Source organism: Rhinoraja longicauda, chromosome 41, assembly GCF_053455715.1.
Source record: "Rhinoraja longicauda isolate Sanriku21f chromosome 41, sRhiLon1.1, whole genome shotgun sequence".
In the NCBI taxonomy this organism is placed as follows: domain Eukaryota; kingdom Metazoa; phylum Chordata; class Chondrichthyes; order Rajiformes; family Arhynchobatidae; genus Rhinoraja; species Rhinoraja longicauda.
The window spans coordinates 5,650,623-5,673,988 of NC_135993.1; the positions used below are offsets into that span (position 1 = coordinate 5,650,623).

The following is a 23,366-nucleotide window of genomic DNA, read 5'->3' on the forward strand; positions in this document are numbered from 1 at the left end:
GGGACAAAGAGGGTTATGAAAAGGTCCTCAAAGGACACACAGTTTCTGGACGATCAGTAGCATTGAAGGATTAGGACCTGTTGCGCCAATTTGCAACTCCCCATACAATTCCACACATTACTCAAAGCACATTGAGGCTCAACACAGAATTTGTTTAGTTTCGTTTGGCGATAGAGCACCGAAACAGCCTCTGCTGCCCACCGAGTCCGCGCCGACCAGCGATCCCCGCACACTGGCACTGTCCTGCACACTGGGGACAATTTACAATTTTTACCAAGGCCTATTAAACTCCACTTCTTTAGAGTGTGGGAGGAAATCGGAACACCCGGAGAAAACCCACGCAGGTCACGGGTAGAACGTACAAACGCGGAACAGACAGCACCAGTGGTCAGGATCGAAACTGGATATCTGGCGCCGAGGGGCAGCAACTCTGCCGCTGCGCCACCGTGTGTCCACGACTGCATTAAGCCCAGAGCTTAAAGGAACATAAACCCCCAGCAGCTATAGTATTTCAGGCATACAAATGTCTGGATCATAATGTACCAGGAGTACATGTACAAGGGGCTAGGAGGGAGAGATAGATCAGCCATGATTGAATGGCGGAGTAGACTTGATGGGCCGAATGGCCTAATTCTGCTCCTATCACTTATGAACCTGGCCTAAGAGTTAGACGGAACTCTAGGGGCCAGCGGAATCAAGGGATATGGGGAGAAGGCAGGCACGGGTTACTGATTGTGGATGATCAGCCATGATCACAATGAATGGCGGTGCTGGCTCGAAGAGCCGAATGGCCTCCTCCTACACCTATTTTCTACGTTTCTACATTACGAGTGGGAGGGCGGTGAGAAAGTTTAATAGTGTCGGGGTGTCAGAAGGGACACAAAGTCACCTCACTGAAGCAGTTATTTAAAATAATGAAAACCAAATCTCTGAAAATTAAATCAGATCGTCAATGAATTTCAGAGTTTTTTCCCCCATAAATAAGTTCCCCCAATATTGATGGTGTCGTTGCTGCAAAACTGACTTTAGTGGACGGTTCCAAAGATGTCAAAATTACTTCTAGTGTAAGGATTTACAGCATGGAAACAGGCCCTTCGGCCCACCACGACCATGCTGACCCATCGATCGCCCGTTCTATGTTATCCCGCTCCCTGCACACAAGGGGCAACTTACTTGGAAGCCCGTTAACCTACAAACCCATACGTCTTTGGGACATGGGAGGAAACCGGAGCTAGGTGAAAACGAGTTACAGACAATGAGACTCGGCAAGACGACCTTGAAGCTGGTATGATGTGGGTGGGGAGGGATGGAGAGAGAGGGAATGCAAGGGCTACTTGAAGTTAGAGAAATCAATAGTCACGCCGCTGGGTTGAAAGCTGGCCAAGCGGAATACGAGGTGCTGTTCCTCCACTTTGCGTCGGGCCTCGCTCTGTAGTCGGCCAATGAACGATGTGTGGGAAAGAACTGCAGAGGCTGGTTTAAAATCGAAGACGGACACACAAAATACTGGAGTAACTGGAGAGAAGGAATGGGTGACGTTTCGGGTCAAGACCCCTCAGACTGTTCAGTCTCTTAGGGCGGCACGGTGGCGCAGCGGTAGAGTTGCTGCCTCACAGCGCCGGAGACCCGGGTTCGATCCCGACTACGGGCGCTGTCTGTACGTTCTCCCCGTGACCTGCGTGGGTTTTCTCCGAGATCTCCGGTTTCCTCCCACACTCCAAACGCGTGCAGGTCTGTAGGTTAGTTGGCTTGGTAAATGTAAAAATTGTCCCTAGTGGGTGTAGGATGGTGTTGGTGTGCGGGGATCGCTGGTCGGCGCCAACCCGGTGGGCCGAAAGGGCCTGTTTCCACACTGTATCTCTAAACTAAAACTTAAACTAAGAAGCTAGATAGAGCTCTTAAGGATAGCGGAGTCAGGGGGTATGGGGAGAAGGCAGGAACGGGGTACTGATTGAGAATGATCAGCCATGATCACATTGAATGGCAGTGCTGGCTCGAAGGGCCGAATGGCCTCCTCCTGCACCTATTGTCTATTGAAGGGTCCCGAGCCAAAGCGTGACCCATTCCTTCTCTCCAGAGATGTGGCCTGTCCCGCTGAGTTACTCCGGCATTTTGTGTCTATGTCCAATGAATAAGGTCACAGCAGACTTCCAATCATCAAACTGCACAGGACTCCAGCATTGCCATTTGACAACCCAACGGTATGACTAAAGAACCATTGAAGTGTGTCGTCGTTCCCTTCCCCCCCACCCCGGACACCATTGCCCTCTCCACAATGTTCATACAACACAGATGTACTTCTTCCACCACGATCTCGACAGGGTCCTCATTTTGTTGGCGGTCAAGGCCTTCATCTTGCGCTCACTGGCCACTTGGCTGTCCAGCCGGCGAAGGCCACAGACGATGGCCAAGTCGAAGACCTCCTTCAGGTTCTTCTGGGTCAAGGAGGAGCACTCCACATAGGCCACAGCGCCGATCTTCTCGGCCAGGCCGCGGGCGGCGGCAGAGGACACCGGCTTCTCCCGGCAGGCGGCCAGCTCGATCAGCACCTTGACGTCGCCCCGCAGGTCACACTGGGTGCCCACCAGGACCACCGGGGCGGCGGGGCAGTGGGCACGGATCTCCGGCATCCACTTCTCCACCACGTTCTGGTAGGACGAGGGGCTGACCACGCTGAAGCAAAGCAGGAAGACGGCAGACTTGTGGTAGCAGAAGTGACGCAGCCTGTCAAACTCATCCTGCCAAGGAGAGAGACAGGGGGTCAGGCACAGAGAGGCACGCACAGAGAGAGACAGGGGGTCACGGGGTCAGACACAGAGAGAGACAGGGGGTCACGGGGTCAGACACAGAGAGAGACAAGGGGTCAGAGAGAGACGAGGGGTCAGAGAGAGACAGGGGGTCAGAGAGAGACAGGGGCAGGGGGTCAGAGAGAGACAGGGGCAGGGGGTCAGACACAGAGAGAGAGAGACAGGGGGTCAGACACAGAGAGAGAGAGAGAGAGACAGGGGGTCAAACAGAGAGAGACAGGGGGTCAGACACAGAGAGTCCCGCACAGAGAGAGACAGGGGGTCAGAGAGAGACAGGGGGTCAGAGAGAGACAGGGGGTCAGAGAGAGACAGGGGGTCAGAGAGAGACAGGGGGTCAGAGAGAGACAGGGGGTCAGAGAGAGACAGGGGGTCAGAGAGAGACAGGGGGTCAGAGAGAGACAGGGGGTCAGAGAGAGACAGGGGGTCAGAGAGAGACAGGGGGTCAGAGAGAGACAGGGGGTCAGAGAGAGACAGGGGGTCAGAGAGAGACAGGGGGTCAGACACAGAGAGTCCCGCACAGAGAGGGGCAAGGGGTCAGAGAGAGACAGGGGGTCAGAGAGAGACAGGGGGTCAGAGAGAGACAGGGGGTCAGACACAGAGAGAGACAGGGGGTCAGACACAGACAATAGACAATAGACAATAGGTGCAGGAGGAGGCCATTCAGCCCTTCGAGCCAGCACCGCCATTCAATGTGATCATGGCTGATCACTCTCAATCAGTACCCCGTTCCTGCCTTCTCCCCATATCCCCTCACTCCGCTATCCTTAAGAGCTCTATCCAGCTCTCTCTTGAAAGCATCCAACGAACTGGCCTCCACTGCCTTCTGAGGCAGAGAATTCCACACCTTCACCACTCTCTGACTGAAAAAGTTCTTCCTCATCTCCATTCTAAATGGCCTACCCCTTATTCTTAAACTGTGGCCCCTTGTTCTGGACTCCCCCAACATTGGGAACATGTTTCCTGCCTCTAATGTGTCCAATCCCCTAATTATCTTATATGTTTCAATAAGATCCCCCCTCATCCTTCTAAATTCCAGTGTATACAAGCCTAATTGCTCCAGCCTTTCAACATACGACAGTCCCGCCATTCCGGGAATCAACCTAGTGAACTTACGCTGCACGCCCTCAATAGCAAGAATATCCTTCCTCAAATTTGGAGACCAAAACTGCACACAGTACTCCAGGTGCGGTCTCACCAGGGCCCGGTACAACTGTAGAAGGACCTCTCTGCTCCTATACTCAACTCCCCTTGTTATGAAGGTCAACATTCCATTGGCTTTCTTCACTGCCTGCTGTACCTGCATGCTTCCTTTCAGTGACTGATGCACTAGGACACCCAGATCTCGTTGAACATCCCCTCTTCCTAACTTGACACCATTCAGATAATAATCTGCCTTTCTATTCTTACTTCCAAAGTGAATAACCTCACACCTATCTACATTAAACTGCATCTGCCATGTATCCGCCCACTCACACAACCTGTCCAAGTCACCCTGCAGCCTTATTGCATCTTCCTCACAATTCACACTACCCCCCAGCTTAGTATCATCTGCAAATTTGCTAATGGTACTTTTAATCCCTTCATCTAAGTCATTAATGTATATCGTAAATAGCTGGGGTCCCAGCACCGAACCTTGCGGTACCCCACTAGTCACTGCCTGCCATTCCGAAAGGGACCCATTTATCCCCACTCTTTGCTTTCTGTCTGTCAACCAATTTCCTATCCATGTCAGTACCCTACCCCCAATACCATGTGCTCTAATTTTGCCCACTAATCTCCTATGTGGGACCTTGTCGAAGGCTTTCTGAAAGTCGAGGTACACCACATCCACTGACTCCCCTGTCAATTTTCCTAGTTACATCCTCAAAAAATTCCAGTAGATTTGTCAAGCATGATTTTCCCTTCGTAAATCCATGCTGACTCGGAATGATCCTGTTACTGCTATCCAAATGCTCAGCAATTTCGTCTTTTATAATTGACTCCAGCATCTTCCCCACCACTGATGTCAGACTAACTGGTCTATAATTACCTGTTTTCTCTCTCCCTCCTTTCTTAAAAAGTGGGATAACATTTGCTATCCTCCAATCCACAGGAACTGATCCTGAATCTATAGAACATTGAAAAATGATCTCCAATGCTTCCACTATTTCTAGAGCCACCTCCTTAAGTACTCTGGGATGAAGACCATCAGGCCCTGGGGATTTATCAGCCTTCAGTCCCATCAGTCTACCCAAAACCATTTCCTGCCTAATGTGGATTTCCTTCAGTTCCTCCATCACCCTAGGTTCTCCGGCCCCTAGAACATTTGGGAGATTGTGTGTATCTTCCTCAGTAAACACAGATCCAAAGTAACGGTTTAACTCGTCTGCCATTTCTTTGTTCCCCATAATAAATTCCCCTGCTTCTGTCTTCAAGGGACCCACATTTGCCTTCATTATTTTTTTCCTCTTCACGTACCTAAAAAAACTTTTACTATCCTCCTTTATATTATTGGCTAGTTTACCCTCGTACCTCATCTTTTCTCCCCGTATTGTCTTTTTAGTTAACAGAGACAGGGCGTCACGCAGAGAGGGGCAGGGGGTCAGACACACAGAGGGGCACAGAGAGAGACAGGGGGTCAGACAGAGGGTCTGACACACAGAGAGGGACAGGGGGTCATGCACAGAGAGTCACGCAGAGAGAGAGACAGGGGGTCAGACACAGAGAGAGACAGGGGGTCAGACACAGAGAGAGACAGGGGGTCAGACACAGAGAGAGGGACGCAGTCACACACAGAGTGATACAGTGTGGAAACAGGCCCTTTGACCCAACTTGCCCACACCGACCAACAATGTCCCAGCTACCCTAGTCCCACCTGCCTGCGTTTGGTCCATATCCCTCCAAACCTGTCCTATTCATGTACCTGCCTGACTGTTTCTTAAACGTTGCGATAGTCCCAGCCTCAACTACCTCCTCTGGCAGCTCGTTCCATACACCCACCACCCTCTGTGTGGAAAAAGTTACCCCTCGGATTCCCATTAAATCTTTTCCCCTTCACCTTGAACCTATGTCCTCTGGTCCTCGATTCCCCTACTCTGGTCAAGAGACTCTGTGTGTCTACCCAATGACCCGAGAGAGGGAAGAGATGAGAGGAGTGTCTGGGCCTTGGCCCACTTTGGGTGTCGCAGCGGGTAGAGCTGCTGCCTCCCAGCGCCAGAGACCCGGGTTCGATCCTGACTACGGGTGCAGTCTATACTGAGTTTGTACGTTCACCCCGAGACCTGCGTGGGTTTTCCCCGGGTGCTCCGGTTTCTTCCCACAGTTCAAAGACGTGCAGGTTTGTAGGTTAATTAGCTTGGTATAAAATGCAAACTGTCCTCAGAGTGAGTAGGGAGGTGTTAATATGTGGGGATCGCTGGTCGGCACGGACTCGGTGGGCTAATTTTGCACTGTATCTCTAAACTAAACTAACAGGTAGCTACCCACACACACACACACACAGAGACCAGCCAAACCTGTGTGGCACAGCCACTGGCTCACAGCGCCAGAGACCTGGGTTCCATCCTGACCTCGGGCGCTGTCTGTGTGAGTTTGCACGTTCTCCCCGTGACTCCGGTTTCCACCTTCGTCCCAAAGACGTGTGGCTTTTGTAGGTTAATTGGCCTCGGCACATCTACGCTATCTGTGCCCCCCATGTTTTTATCAAAGATAATAGAGCAGAGCAAGATAGACCACTCAACCCTAAAAACCGTAGTACGTCGCGGCAGCCATTTTAGTCGGCAGAAACTCGCAGAAACATTTAAAAAGAAAAATAACAAAAATCTGTGAATTGATAGATGAGATATATTCTGCATTTTAATGGTTTCATCACACATACTGTGATGTATTCCCCAAAAACAATGATTACACTGCGAGAGGCGGGTTTTGCTTACTAAAATGGCGGACGTTACGCTCCTTTGCGTACTACACTTCAGTATAGGCGATTTCAACTGAGTGGTTCATCTTACTCCTCTAGTATCTTTGGTTCTTATACACGCCTCTATAAGATCACCTCTGTGCTACAAGAAATACAGACAGTTCTAGCCTGCCCACATCTCCCTATAATATAGCTCAGGCCCTCGAGGCCTGGCAACATCCTCGTAAATCTTCTCAGTACTCTTCCCAGCTTAACGACATTTTTCCTTTTACAGGGTGACCAAAACTGCACACAATAGTCCAACTGTGGCCTAACCAGCGCCTTGCATAGCTCTAACACAACATCCCAACTGCTATGCTCCCATGCACAATCTTGTGTATTGGTTACCAGGAGGAGAGTCTCAACCCAAAATCAGCCTGAAGAAGGGTCTCGACCCACAACGTCACCCATTCCTTCTCTCCGCAGATGCTGCCTGTCCCGCTGAGTTACTCCAGCATTGCGTCTATCTTCAGTTACTGCGAGGCCTGATTAATGCCGGATTATGGAGCAACTCCAGTCCAAATGCCCTCCTCTTGGGGTTCATAGGTTCTTGGATCAAGTCTACTCCGCCATTCAATCATGGGCGATCTCTCTCTCCCTCTCAACCCCATTCTCCTGCCTTCTCCCCATAACCCCTGACACCCGCACTAATCAAGAATCTATCCATCTCTGCCTTAAAAACATCCACTGACTTGGCCTCCACAGCCTTCTGTGGCAATGAATTCCACAGATTCACCACCCTCTGGCTAAATAAATTCCTCCTCGTCTCCTTTCTAAAAGTACGTCCTTTAATTCTGAGGATGTGCCCTCTGGTCCTGGACTCTCCCACTAGTGGAAACATCCTCTCCACACCCACTCTATCCAGGCCTTTAACTATTCGGCAAGTTTCAATGAAGTCCCCCCTCGTCCTTCTAAACTCCAGCGAGTACAGGCCCAGTGCCGACAAACGCTCATCGCTGGGATCCCACTCACCCCTGGGATCATCAATGAACGAACGAGTGAATGTGTGAATGAACGAGTGATGAGGGCAATACTCACTTGGCCAGCTGTGTCACAGAGTTGTAGTCGGATAGGGGTCCCATCAACTTGAACGACAGCTGCAAGTAAAAACGTTTCCGTTAGATTATGTCACATGAAAGCCCTGGGCCGGGCGACAAAGATCGTAGAGTTCAACCACCATCTTGTCATCTTTCTTTGGTAAAACAGCATCTGCAATCACTTTAGTTTAGTTTTGTTTAGAGACACAGCGCTGAAGTAGGCCCTTCGGCCCACCGAGTCCGCGCCGACCAGCGATCCCCGCACATTAACACCACCCAACACACACACACTAGGGACAATTTACGGTTACACCAAGCCAATTAACCTACAAACCCGCACGTCTTTGGAGTGTGGGAAGAAACTGAAGATCTCGGAGAAAACCCACGCAGGTCACGGGGAGAACGTACGAACTCCGTACAGACGGCGCCCGTAGTCGGGATGGAACGCGGGTCTCCGGCGCTGCTTTCGCTGTAAGGCGGCAACTCTACCGCTGCGCCACCGTGTCGCACCAAACTTGTCACTACAGAGGAAACCGGAGCACCCGAACAAACCCCACGCAGGACACGGGGAGAACGTACAAACTCCGTACAGACAGCACCCGTAGGCAGCATCGAACCCGGGTCTCTGGCGCTGTCAGACAGCAACCCTAACTGTGCCACCCAATCTTTTACACAGTGTAGGGGGAATCGAGAACCAGAGGTCATGGGTTTAAGGTGAGAGGGGATAGATTGAATGGGAACCCGAGGGGCAACTTGAAACCCACCTCAACCTATGCCCTCTGGTTCTTGATTCCCTACTCTGGGTAAAAGACTGAGCATGCATCTGTCATGGCGGCACGGTGGCGCAGCGGTAGAGTTGCTGCCTTACAGCGAATGCAGCGCCGGAGACTCAGGTTCGATCCCGACTAAGGGCGCCGTCTGTACGGAGTTTGTACGTTCTCCCCGTGACCTGCGTGGGTTTTCTCCGAGATCTTCGGTTTCCTCCCACATTTCAAAGACGTGCGGGTTTGTGGGTTAATTGACTGGGTAAATGTAAAAATTGTCCTTAGAGTGTGTGTAGGAAAGTGTTAATGTGCGGGGATCGATGGGCGGCACGGACTCGGTGGGCCGAAGGGCCTGTTTCCGCACTGTATCTCTAAATCTAAATGATCTTGCACACCTCTACAAGATCACCCTGCGTTCTCCTGCGCTTCAAGGAGTAAAGTCCTAGCCTGCCCAACCTCTCCCTGCAGCTCATACACTCAAGTACGGGCAACATGGTTGGTTATAAACCTTCTCTGCACTCTTTCCAGCCGTGCATCATCCTTCCTGTAGCAGGATTGCCAAAACAAAACACAACACAGGACAGGTCTCGACCCGAAACGTCACCCATTCCTTCTCTCCCGAGGAGCTGCCTGACCTGCTGAGTTACTCCAGCATTTTGTGAAAAAATACCTTCGATTTGTACCAGCATCTGCAGTTATTTTCTTTTACAACACAGGGAGTCCACATGTTGTCCAAATACTTGGGAGTCCACATCACAGAGGATCTGACATGGACAACACACATTGCCGCACTGGTGGGTAAGGCAAGGCAGCGCCTTTACCACCTCAGACAGCTGAGGAAATTCAGAGTGTCTCTGGGGATCCTTCAGTGCTTCTACTCTGGGGCTGTAGAGAGCATCCTGTCCGGCAACATTACAGTCTGGTTTGGGAACAGCTCTGCCCAGGACAGGAAGGCCCTGCAGAGAGTAGTGCGTTTGGCAGAACGCACCATGGGAACTACACTCGTCCCCCTGCAGGACCTATACATCAGGAGGTGCGGATCCAGAGCCAGCAACATTATGGGGGACCCCTACCACCCCAGCAACGGACTGTTCCAGCTGCTACGGTCAGGCAAACGCCTCCGCTGTCACGCTGTGAAAACGGAGAGGATGAGACGGAGTTTCTTCCCACAGGCCATCAGGACTGTTAACTTTTATAACTCCAGGGACTAAATTTTGTCTACACTATAGTAACTTTATTAACTTTATTTATATGCTGTAACTGTAATTCTTTTTTGTGCACAATCCGCAGGCATTGCCACTTTCATTTCACTGCACATCGTGTATGTGTACGTGACAAATAAACTTGACTTGACTACACGATAGCGCGACAATGCTCCTCGACCTACGATGGGGTTATGTTCTGATAAACTCATTGTAAATCGAAGCATCCTTAGTCGAGGAGCATCTGTACTCCAAAAGTGGACTTAATTTAATTTTAATTTAATATTTTTAAAATTTAATTAATTTAATTTAATTTAATAAATGTATTTGTCATATGTAGGTTGGCACAGGGTCAACAATACAATGAAATGTATTTGCCAAGGATAAATAAGATTATAAAATGACATTTAGTGAGGTAAAAAGACAATATGAGATAGGGGCGTGGCTGTGTTCTGCAGCTGCGGCTCACCGGCAGTCTCTCTGTTTTTTTTGTTGTTTTTTTGTCATTGTCGTTGTTAAATGTACGTTTTGTTTTATTTTTAATTCTGTGTATGTAGGGGGGTGGTGGGGGGGTTGGGGGAAACCTTTTTTCAAATCTCCTCCTCAACGGAGATGCGACCTTTACCGTGTCGTATCTCCGTTCGCGCTACGGCCTAACATCGTGGAGTCGGCGGCCTCCAGCTGGGATCGACCTCAAAGACTCCGGTCGCAGGGCCTGGACTTACCATCTCGGAGGCTTCGGCCGTGGGCCCTGCAGACCGCAACATCGGGAGTTCGCAGGTCCCTGGCTGGCGACCGGCTTTTGGGAGCTCCAGCCGTAGCAGCTTCGACCGCCCAGAAGCGCGAGGTACGATCGACCCGCTCGCAGGCCCTTCATCGCCCTGCGTGGCTCGGCCGCAGCACCTTCCATCGCCCGGTGGGGGCTCAGGACTTTCATCGGCCTGCTCGGCTCGGCCCTGGGACTTTCCATCGCCCGGTGGGGGCTTCAAGGGGTTGGGAGCCTCGATCACCTCGTGGCGCCACGGGAGAAGAATGAGGAGGAGATAAGACTTTGCCTTCCATCACAGTGAGGGTATGCCTAGAGCAATCACTGTGATGGCTGTTTTGTGTAAAAAATTATATCTGTGTGTCCTGTGCTTTTTAATGTCTACTGCCGGACCCTGACGTGAGAGGACGCTGGCGTTGTGTATTCGCCGCTTTTCCGTCAGGATAGTTTGTCTGTTTGTTTCTATGTTAATTGTTTCTGTAAAGCGCTTTGAGCATGCGATAAGGCGCTATATAAAATAAATGGATTATTATTATTATTATTAATATTAAAAATAGTTAAAAAGACAATATTAAAAAATAATCAACATGTATGATTTGAAATGTGTTTATGAGTTCAGAAGCCTGACGGCAGAAACTGTTCTCAAGTCTGGCGGTACGCACAGCCATATTCCTGTATCGTCTGCCTGACGGTAACAAGGAGAACAGCCTGCATGCTGGGTGGCTGTGGTCCTTGATGATGCTGCATGCCTTCCACAGACACTGCCGGTAGAAACTGTCCTGAATGGCCGGGAGACAGTTGCCAGTGATGTGGTATGCCGCCTTCACCACTCTCTGTAGTTATCAATATCTTGTACAAGTGCAACACCAGGTCCCAAGTTCTATGGTTTAGTTTAGAGACACAGCGCGGAAATAGGCCCCCCGGCCCCCCCGAGTCCGCGCCGACTAGTGATCCCCGCACACTATCCTACACACGCTAGAGACAATTTACATTCATACCTAGCCAATTAACCTGCAAACCTGCACGTCTTTGGAGTGTGGGAGAAAACCTACACGGTCACGGGGAGAACGTACAAACTCCGTACGGACAGCCCCCGTAGTCGGGATCGAACCCGGGTCTCTGGTGCTGAGAGGCAGCAGCTCCACCCGCTGTACCACCGTGCCGCCCCACACTTGATACCCATGCAGGTAAAGGCCAATTTCCCTCCAACCCTATTTCCCCCTCTACCAGTGTCGAATCTCTCACCCCTCGGGCGATTTACTGTGGCCAATTAACCCACCGACCAGCACGTCTCAAACGTGAAAGGCAACTAGGGCATACAAAGGAAATACACACAGTCTGAGAGAACGTGCAAACTCCACACAGTCGGCAGCAGAGGTCAGGATTGAACCTGGGTCGCTGGGCACAACACAGTCATTCAGACAAAGTCTGGCAAAGGCAGCATTAATGTCCATGCCCGATTGCCCTTCAGGTAAAGACACGAGAGGCCACAGGTGCTGGAATCTTGTGCAAAACACAGTGGCGCAGCGGTAGAGTTGCTGCCTCACAGCTCCAGAGACACGGGTTCGATCCTGACTACAGGTGCTGTCTGTACGGAGTTTGTACGTTCTCCCCGTGACCTGCATGGGTTTTCTCCGAGATCTTTGGTTTCGTCCCACATTCCAAAGACGTGCAGATATGAAGGTGAATTGGCTTGGTATAAATGTAAACAAATTGTTGGGGACACACAAAGGCATCGCACAGAGGGAAGAGTGATCCACCGAGGGTTGCCAACTTCCTCACTCCCAAAAACGGGACAAGGTGATGTCACTGCCGTTGGTGGAGCGGGAGCACGTGGCCGCTGGCTGGGTGACGTCACCCTTTGTCCCTTATTTGGGAGTGAGGAAGTTGGCAACCGAACAAATACGGGACAAGGGCGGTCCCGTACGGGACAAACTAATTTAGCCCAAAATATGGGATGTCCCGGCTAATACGGGACAGTTGGCGACCCTGATGTTGCCTGACACGCTGAGTTCCCCCAGCAGGAGCAGTGCGAAGGTAGAAGAAAAGGAGGAAAATAAAAGAGAGAGAGAGAAAGGGGGAGGGGAAAGAAAAAGAGGGAGTAATGAAAGAGAATAAAGAGGGAAGAGAGAAAAATAGAAAAAAAGAAAATGAAAGTTAAAAGAATAAAAGGAGAGAAAATAAAGGGGTATGGGGAGAAGGCAGGAACAGGGTACTGATTGAGAATGATCAGCCATGATCACATAGAAAGGCGGTGCTGGCTCGAAGGGCTGAATGGACTACTCCTGCGCCTATTGTCTAAGCAAGGCCTTGGATGAGGCTTATTAATTTAGTTTAGTTTAGAGATACAGCGCGGAAACAGGCCCCTCGACCCACTGGGTCCGCGCCGACCAGCGATCCCCGCACATTAACACTATCCTGCACACACTAGGGACAATTTGCACATTTACCAAGCCAATTAACCTACAAACCTGTACGTCTTTGGAGTGTGGGAGGAAAACCGAAGATCTCGGAGAAAACCCACGCGGGTCACGGGGAGAGCGTACAAACTCCGTACAGACAGCACCCGTGGTCGGGATTGAACCCGGGTCCTTGGCACTGTGAGGCAGCAACTCTACCGCTGCGCCACCGTGCCGACCTGATTGCTGCCCCATTGTGGGAAGCTGGTGGCAAACACAGACGTTGGACTATGTACAGGGATCGGACAGAGGTTGTAGAGGGGAGGCGCTGAGCAAACACTGCGAGCAGGAGAACGGTGGGACAGGAGAGCCAGCGGTCAGAGTCAGAGGCCCCTTGGAGTGGCATCGGGCTTCGCGAGAAAAAGAGAGCGGAGAGAAAGAAAAAGAGGAGACAGTGGTGACCTCCCTCCCCCTCACCCCCATCTCTCTCTTGAGGCAGTGCAGCGTAGGTTCACAAGGTTAATTCCCGGAATGGCGGGACTGTCTATATGTTGAAAGACTGGAGCGACTGGGCTTGTATACACTGGCATTTGGAAGATTGAGAGGGGATGTTATTGAAACATACAAGATTATTAAGGGGTTGGACACGTTAGAGGCAGGAAACATGTTCCCCATGTTGGGGGAGTCCAGAACAAGGGGCCACAGTTTAAGAATAAGGGGTAGGCCATTTAGAACGGAGATGAGGAAAAACTTTTTCAGTCATAGAGTTGTAAATCTGTGGAATTCTCTGCCTCAGAAGAGAGTGGAGGCCAATTCTCTGGATGCTTTCAAGAGAGAGCTAGATAGAGCTCTTAAGGGTAGCGGAGTCAGGGGGTATGGGGAGAGGGCAGGAACGGGGTACTGATTGTGGATGATCAGCCATGATCACATTGAATGGAGGTGCTGGCTCGAAGGGCCAAATGGCCTCCTCCTGCACCTATTGTCTATTGAAACAGGTCCATTGGTCCAACTTGCCCAAACCAAAAAGAAGCCTCATCTACATTTGTCCCACCTACCCGCATTTGGTCCACATCTCTCTAAAACTTTCTTATCCACCTACCTGTCCAAATGTCTTAAATGTTTTAGTCCCAGCCTCAACTACCTCCTCTGGCAGCTTGTTCCATACACCCACCACCCTCTGTGTGAAAAAGTGACCCCCTCAGATTCCTATTAAATCTTTCCCCTTTCATCCTTTAATTCTGAGGCTGTGCCCTCTGGTCTGAGACTCTCCCACCAGTGGAAACATCCTCCCCACATCCGCTCTATCCAGGCCTTTCACTGTTCGGTAAGTTCAATGAGGTCCCCCCTCATTCTTCTAAACTCCAACAAGTACAGGCCCAGTGCCATTAAACGCCCATCATAAGTTAACCCCTCTACCATCTCCTCCCATGTTCTACCACTCACCTGCACACTTGAGGCCAACCTGCAAGTCTTTGAGATGTGGGAGGAAACCAGAACACCCAGAGGAAGCCCACACGGTCACAGGGAGAACGTGCAAACTCCACACAGACAGCACCAGAGGTCAGGATTGAACCCGAGTCTCTGGAGCAGCGAGGCTTTGTCGCAGTAACATATTGCAGGATAAACATCGATGCAGGCAGCAGAATTAATTCCCCTGGTCTCAATAAATTCCATGGGATCTAAAGAAACAAGGAACAGCAGATGCTGGTTTACAAAAGAAGGCAGAGTGCTGGAGTAACTCAGCAGGTCAAGTATCATCTCCGGAGAACATGGACGGGTGAAGTTTCAGGTCAATAGACAATAGGTGCAGGAGGAGGCCATTCGGCCCTTCGAGCCAGCACCGCCATTCAATGTGATCATGGCTGATCATTCTCAATCAGTATCCCGTTCCTGCCTTCTCCCCATACCCCCTGACTCCGCTATCCTTAAGAGCTCTATCTAGCTCTCTCTTGAATGCATTCAGAGAATTGGCCTCCACTGCCTTCTGAGGCAGAGAATTCCACAGATTCACAACTCTCTGACTGAAAATGTTTTTCCTCATCTCAGTTCTAAATGGCCTACCCCTTATTCTTAAACTGTGGCCCCTTGTTCTGGACTCCCCCAACATTGGGAACATGTTTCCTGCCTCCAACATGTCCAACCCCCTAATAATCTTATACGTTTCGATAAGATCTCCTCTCATCCTTCCAAATTCCAGAGTATACAAGCCTAATCGATCCATTCTCCTGAGTAGCTAAAGATGGACACCAAGTGCTGGAGTAACTCAGCGAGTCAGGCAGTATCTCTGGAGAACATTTCTAAGGTGACGGGTCTCAACTCGAAACGTCACACATTCCTTCTCTCCAGAGATGCTGCCTGTCCCGCTGAGTTACTCCAGCATTTTGTGTCTATCTTCGGTGTAAACCAGCGTCTGCAGTTCCTTCCTACACATGGATAGGTGACGTTTTGGGTCAGGACCCTTCTTTAGACTGAAAGACTCCTGAGGTGTTGCCTGACCCACCGAGTTACTCCAGCACTCTATCTCTACAATGGGATCGATTGGACTATATTTATTCAGACTTTACCGAACTTTGTCTTGCACTAAACGTTAATCCCTTTACTCTGTGTCTGTACACTGTGGATGGGTTGATTGCAATCATGTATTTCCTTTCCGCTGACAAAAAAGCTTTTCACTGTACCTCAGTCTACCTGTCTGCCCGCGCTTGGCCCATATCCCTTTAAACCTGCCCCATCCATGTATCTGTTAATTTGAGATCAAAACTGTAGCAGTGTCTGATTGCCCTGTTTTTTGTGATATATATTCACGGTAGCGCAGCGTAGAGTTGCTGCTTTACAGCGAATGCAGCGCCGGAGACTCAGCGACCCCCCCCCCCCCCCCCCCCCCCCATCCCCCCCCCCCCCACCCCACCCCCAAGGAGTTTGTACGTTCTCCCCGTGACCTGCGTGGGTTTTCTCCGAGATCTTCGGTTTCCTCCCACACTCCAAAGACGTACAGGTATGTAGGTTAATTGGCTGGGTAAATGTAAAAATTGTCCCTAGTGGGTGTAGGATAGTGTTAATGTGCGGGGATCGCTGGGCGGCGCGGACTTGGAGGGCCGAAAAGGCCTGTTTCCGGCTGTATATATATGATATGATATGATATGATGATAAAATGTTTCAGATAAATGTTAAAATATAACACATTTTTGCCACGTTTAAGTTGCAAAAATGCTTCTCAAACGTTGCAAAATTATTGTTTGTTATAAAACACTCTCGACTCTTGAAGCCCTCCTGACAAAGGCCACCTCCTCATTGGTTCGAGGAGCAGAATCAGGCCATTCGGCCCATCAGGTCGACTCCAGCATTCAATCATGGCTGATCTATCTCTCCCTCTCAACCGCATTCTCCTTGGTGACTAACACATTGGCAGAACGCAGTGCATAACACGGTGGTGCAGCGGTAGAGTTGCTGCCTCACAGCGCCGGAGACCCGGGTTCGATCCTGACTACGGGCGCCGTCTGTACTGAGTTTGTACGTTCTCCCCGTGACCTGCGTGGGTTTTCTCCGAGATCTTCGGTTTCCTCCCACACTCTAAAGACGTTCAGGTTTGTAGGTTAATTGGGTCGGTATACATGTAAAATTGTCCCTAGTGTGTGCAGGATAGTGTTAGTGTGCGGGGATCGCTGGTCAGCGCGGACTCAGTGGCCCGAAGGGCCTGTTTCCACGCTGTATCTCTAAACTAGACTTGCTGTGTTTCCTCCACCAGCTGTTATTCGGTAAACACTGATAGCCACTTACTGCCGAGACTCAATGGAAAAAATATTTCCATTGTTAATAATCAAAATGAATTCACAAGTCAAACCCAGAGCAGATAACAAAGTCACGCTGAAATCCTCACCTCCCTTGTACAAAATGTGTCAAACAAGAATTTAACATAGGTATAACTTAATTTAATTTACACTTTAACATGTTTTTTAGTGCCTCTTGCTCATTAATAAATGACCTCCCCACAAAATCACACACACACACACACGTTAGTTTAGTTTAGAGATACATCTCAGAAACAGGCCCTTCGGCCCACCGAGTCTGTGCCGACCAATAATCCTATACACTAGCGCTGGAGTTAGGAGGGAGAGATAGATTAACCATGATTGAATAGCAGAGTAGACTTGATGGGCCGAATGGCATAATTCTACCCCTATTCCTTCTGACCTTGTGACACCAGGGACAATTTCTTTTTTAAACAAATCTTTACTAAAGCCAATTAACCTTCAAATCGAAGATAGACACAAAATGCTGGAGTAACTCAGCAGGTCAGGCAGCATCTCAGGAGAGAAGGAATGGGAGACGTTTCGGGTCGAGACCCGCCTTCAACCTTCAAATCTATAGGGCCATTGGAGTGCGGGAGGAGACCTGAGTTTCCATGTAGAAATTCAGGTCTATATAAAAAATCAAAGTGCTGGTGTAACTCAACGGGTCAGGCAGCATCTCTGGAGGGAACAAACCACACATCTAGATTTAGATTTAGATTTAGAGATACAGCGCGGAAACAGGCCCTTCGGCCCACCAGGTCCGCACCGCCCAGCGATCCCCGCACATTAACACTATCCTACACACCCTAGGGACAATTTTTACATTTACCCAGTCAATTAACCTACATACCTGTACGTCTTTGGAGTGTGGGAGGAAACCGAAGATCTCGGAGAAAACCTACGCAGGTCACGGGGAGAACGTACAAACTCCGTACAGACGGCGCCCGTAGTCAGGATCGAACCCGAGTCTCTGGCGCTGCATTCGCTGTAAGGCGGCGGCTCTACCGCTGCGCTACCGTGCTCCAAGACGGCCTATTTTGAAGAACTCACTTTGTGTTTTACTCAAGATTAGGATTGCCAACTTCCTCACTCCCAAATACGGGACAAGGTGACGTCACCGCCCAGCGCCCCACGTGACCTCACCCAGCCAGCGGCCTCGTGCTCCCGCTCCACCAATGGCGGCCGCCATTGGTGGAGCGGGAGCACGTGGCCACTGGCTGGGTGAGGTCACGTGGGGCGCGGGGCGGTGACATCGCCCTTTGTCCCGTATTTGGGAGTGAGGAAGTTGGCAACCCTACTAATACGGGACAAGGGCGGTCCCGCACGGGACAAACTAATTTAGCCCAAAATACGGGATGTCCCGGCTAATACGGGACAGTTGGCAACCCTACTCAAGATTCCAGCATCTGCAGTTGCATGCGACTCCATTTTACTGCTGCAAAACCTTCTCAAAACACCTCTCTAGGCTTTCTCTCTCCCCAGACTCTCAGTCCAAAGAAGGGTCTTGACCCAAAACGTCACCCATTCCTTCTCTCCAGAGATGCTGCCCGTCCCACTGAGTCACTCCAGCACTTTGTGTCTATTTTCGGCGTAAGCCAGCACCTGCAGTTCCTTCCTGCACATCTATCCACGATCTCCAGAGACGCTGCCTATTTTGAAGTTCTCCTCTCTCTCTCTGTTTCCCCCTTCTGTGGCACAGCGGTAGAGTTGCTGCCTCACAGCGCCAAAGATCCAGGTTCGATCCTGACCACGGGTGCCGTCTGTACGGAGTTTGTACGTTCTCCCCGTGACCTGCGTGGGTTTCCTCTGGGTGCTCCGGTTTCCTCCCACGCCCCAAATGCGTACAGGTTTGTAGGTCAATTGGCTTTGGTAAAATATCCCCAGCGTATAGGATAGAACTAGTGCACAAGCGATCTCTGGCCAGTGTGGACTCGGTGAACTAGAGGGCCTGTATCTCTAAACTAAACAGGCCTTGCCTGACCTGTTGAGTTCCTCCAGCACTAAGGCATTTACTGCAAATCTGTAGTTCCTTGTGTCTTCAGATGGTATACAAGAACAAAACCCCGTCAGAATTATTGAAGTGCAAGTTTTGCCAAAGCTAATCGTGCCACAGGTAAACATAGAAAATAGGTGCAGGTGGAGGCCATTTGGCCCTTCGAGCCAGCACCGCCGTATATTGTTATCATGGCTGATCATCCACGATCAGTAACCTACGCCTGCCTTCTCCCAATAGACAATAGACAATATGTGCAGGTGGAGGCCATTTGGCCCTTCGAGCCAGCACCGCCATTCATTGTCATATCATCATCATATCATATATCTACAGCCGGAAACAGGCCTTTTCGGCCCTCCAAGTCCGTGCCGCCCAGTGATCCCCGTACATTAACACTATCCTACACCCACTAGGGACAATTTTTACATTTACCCAGCCAATTAACCTACATACCTGTACGTCTTTGGAGTGTGGGAGGAAACCGAAGATCTCGGAGAAAACCCACGCAGGTCACGGGGAGAACGTACAAACTCCTTACAGTGCAGCACCCGTAGTCAGGATCGAACCTGTGTCTCCGGCGCTGCATTCGCTGTAAAGCAGCAACTCTACCGCTGCGCTACCGTGCGTGTGGCTGATCATCCACAATCAGTAACCCGTGCCTGCCATCTCCCCATATCCCTTGATTCCACTAGCCCCGAGAGCTCTATCTAACTCTTTTAAAAATTCATCCAGTGAATTGGCCTCCACTGCCTTCTGTGGCAGAGAATTCCACAAATTCACAACTCTCTGGTGAAAAAGTTTCTTCTCACCTCAGTTTTAAATGGCCTCCCCTTTATTCTTAAACTGTGTGGCCCCTGGTTCTGGACTCCCCCCAACATTGGGACATTTTTTCCTGCATCTAGCTTGTCCAGCCCTTTTGCAATTTTATACGTCTCTGAACTCCAGTGAATACAAGCCCAGTCTTTCCTCATATCAAGGTACTGATTGCTTAGTGGCTGTGGGCAAGGCTTAAAGGGGATTACAGAGGAAATGTTACATTGCAGAGGGAGTCTGCTGGTCAGAAGCCCCGACCTCAGCAATTTTCAAACAAAACTAACATTTCCAAAGTGCGCGACAACCTGGAAAAGTACAGCACAAGAACAGGCCCTTCGGCCCTCAATGTATGTGCTGAACATGATGCCATAAACTCTAATCTGCCTGCACATGATCCATGTCCCTCCATTCCATGGTCATAGAGTGATACAGCGTGGAAACAGGCTCTTTGGCCCAACTTGCCAACAATATCCCATCTGCACTAGTCTCATCTGCCTGCGTTTGGCCCATATCCCTCCAAACCTGTCCTATCCATATACCGGTCCAGGTAGGTAGGTAGATATTTACATAGATAGATAGGTAGGTAGGTCGATAGGTAGGTAGGTCGATAGTTAGCTAGTGTAGGAAAATAACAGCAGATGCTGGTACTAAATCGAAGGTATCACAAAAAGCTGGGGTAACTCAGTGGGTCAGGCAGCAACTCAGGAGAGAAGGAATGGGTGCAGGAGGATGAGGGGTGATCTTATAGCAGTGTATAAAAGCATGAGGAATAGATCAGGTAGACGCACAGAATTTCTTGCCCAGAGTAGGAGAATCGAGGACCAGAGGACATAGGTTCAAGGTGAAGGGGAAAAGATTTAATAGGAATCTGAGGGGTAACTTTTTCCACACAAAGGGTGGTGGGTGTACGGAACGAGCTGCCAGAGGAGGTAGTTGAGGCTGGGACTATCCCAATGTTTAAGAAACAGTTAGACAGGTTCACGGATAGGACAGATTTGGAGGGATATGGACCAAGCGCAGGCAGGTGGGACTAGTGTAGCTGGGGCATATTGGCCAAAGGGCCTGTTTCCACACTGTATCACTCTATGACTCTAAAACAAGTTATGCAATATTGTTACTGCGGTCTTTGAACTTTATGCCTCTTAGCCAATTGGACATAAAGCCCAATGCCATAGAACGGGGATGAGGAAGAACTTTTTCAGTCAGAGAGTGGTGAAGGTGTGGAATTCTCTGCCTCAGAAGGCAGTGGAGGCCAGTTCGTTGGATGCTTTCAAGAGAGAGCTGGATAGAGCTCTTAAGGATAGCTGAGTGAGGGGGTATGGGGAGAAGGCAGGAACGGGGTACTGATTGAGAGTGATCAGCCATGATCGCATTGAATGGCGGTGCTGGCTCGAAGGGCTGAATGGCCTACTCCTGCACCTATTGTCTATTGTCTATTGTCTATTGCCATGACGCAAGGTAAATATTTTTCAAAATAAAAGAAAGAAAAGTTCTAAATAAAATACAAACTTAAAAGCAACATTTTTTTTTTAAGAAGGTGGGCAAGCTCCAAGATTAAAACAATTGTGTACAACTATCAGAGGAAAAACGATCATCTCACCGATTAAAGGTAGAACCCAATATAGAAACATAGAAAAATAGGTGCAGGAGTAGGCCATTCGGCCCTTCGAGCCAGCACTGCCATTCAATATGATCATGGCTGATCATCTAAAATCAGTACCCCGTTCCTGCTTTTCCCCCTTATCCCTTGATTCCGTTAGCTCTAAGAGTTAAATTGGGGTTGAAAAATAATTTTAAAAACTACGAATAAAATGCAAACCTTTTTGCCTCTAAATAACGCGATTTTTAAAAGTTGGGCCAGGATTCGAGTAGAAAACAGTTGTGTAACATCACCTGAAAAAATATGCCCCACTATCTAACCGATTGGATTTAGAATCCAGTAGCAAGGCCCCAAAATAATGAAACCATTCTAATTAAAATTAAACTTTTGCCACTTAAAGCAACATTTTAAAAAAATTAAGGCAACTCCAAGATTGAAACATTTTTTACCAAACTACCTGAGAAAAACCACCATCTAACCAATTGGATTTAGAACCAAATAGCAGAACGCGAGCTTAATTAATTAAAAAAGACAATTTCTAAATAAAACACAGAAACTTTTGGCACTTAAAAAGCACCAATAAAATGGACAACTTCAAGATTAAAATAATTTTGTTCCAATTTACCTGACAAACTATCATCTAACCAATTAGATATTGGACCCAACAGCAGAACTTCTTAAAAATCTAACAAAAATACAAATTTTTGCCACTTAAAAGCACCAATTGACATTTGTTTAAAATAAAATGGACAGTTTCAAGATTTAAACTAATTGTGTTCAAATTTACCAGTCTAACCAAATGGATTTTGGACCCAATAGCAGAACTTGAGATTAATTCTTAAAAATCTAACAAAAATACAAATTTTTGCCACTTAAAAGCACCAATTGGCATTTGTTTAAAATAAAAAGGACAATTTCAAGATTTAAACTAATTGTGTTCAAATTTACCAGTCTAACCACATGGATTTTGGACCCACTAGCAGAATTTGAGATTAATTCTTAAAAATCTAACAAAAATACAATTTTTTGCCGCTTAGAAACACCAATTGGGTTTTATTTTGGATGTTTTTAGATTTTTAAGAATTAATCTCGAATTCTGCTAGTGGGTCCAAAATCCATGTGGTTCGACTGGTAAATTTGAACACAATTAGGTTTAATCTTGAAACTGTCCATTATATTTTAAACAGATGTCAATTGGTGCTTTTAAGTGGCAAAAAAATGGTGTTTTTTAGATTTTTAAGAATTAATCTCAAATTCTGTTAGTGGGTCCAAAATCCACGTGGTTAGACAGGTAAATTTGAACACAATTAGTTTTAATCTTGAAACTGTCCATTTTATTTTTAATTTGTGTTTTTAAGTGGCAAAATGTTGTATTTTTGGGGGTTTTTAAGAATTAATCTCAAATTCTGCTAGTGGGTCCAAATTCTAATGGGTTAGACAGGTAAATTTGAACACAATTAGTTTAAATCTTGAAATTCACTGGTAAATGTGAACACAATTAGTTTAAAACTTGAAATTCACTGGTAAATGTGAACACAATTGGTTTAAATCTTGAAATTCACCGGTAAATGTGAACACACAATTAGTTTAAAACTTGAAACTGTCCATTTTACTGTAATTTGTTCAAAATAAAATGGACAGCTTCAAGATTAAAACTAATTGTGTTCAAATGTACCTGTGTAACCAATTGGAATTTTGGACCCACTAGATCAAATTCTTAGAAGTCTAAAAGAATACATGTTGGGACTTTAAAAAAAAAAAGCACCAATTAACTTTTTTAGAAATTGGATTAAAATGGGCAACTTCGAGATTAAAGCGAGTTTTGCGTTTGGGAACTTACCTGAGAAGTCATCAAAGGCAGTTGGGACGTACTTGGTCGGGAAACCATTAGTGGTGTAACTGACCACCAGGCTGGTTTTACCCACCGCACCGTCCCCGAGCAAGACGCACTTTAGGAACCGTTCTTGTGGGTCTCCACCCCGGCTGCCTTGGCTGGGTTTGTGCGGGGGGATTGGTGGTGCGAACCTCGCACGGTAGTCCAACAGGTCCCGAGGAGGCATGCTTCAGCCTTGTGTAGTAGCAGCAGGAGGAGAGAGGGTGGGAACACCTTCACCACAAACTTTTTGGGTTATAGTCAAAAAGTTTTGGAGAAACTTTTTTTTCCTCCCCTCCTCTCTTTCCAATCTTGCTGGAGGTGGATTTGGAAGGGCAATAATCCGGTGCTGGCTGACTGGCGAGGCTCCTGTGTCTCACTCCCAAG

General features: G+C 48.6%; 1 protein-coding gene across 1 annotated transcript; it reads right to left on the reverse strand.

The window, feature by feature from the left end:
* Positions 1-23,366, reverse strand: rhoub (ras homolog family member Ub). The gene is made up of 3 exons (XM_078431206.1): positions 22,947-23,366; positions 7,780-7,838; positions 1-2,738 (listed from the first exon to the last, which is right to left on the reverse strand). The coding sequence occupies exons 1-3, from the start codon at positions 23,164-23,166 to the stop codon at positions 2,280-2,282; spliced, it is 738 nt and encodes a 245-aa protein (XP_078287332.1). The 5' UTR covers positions 23,167-23,366; the 3' UTR covers positions 1-2,279.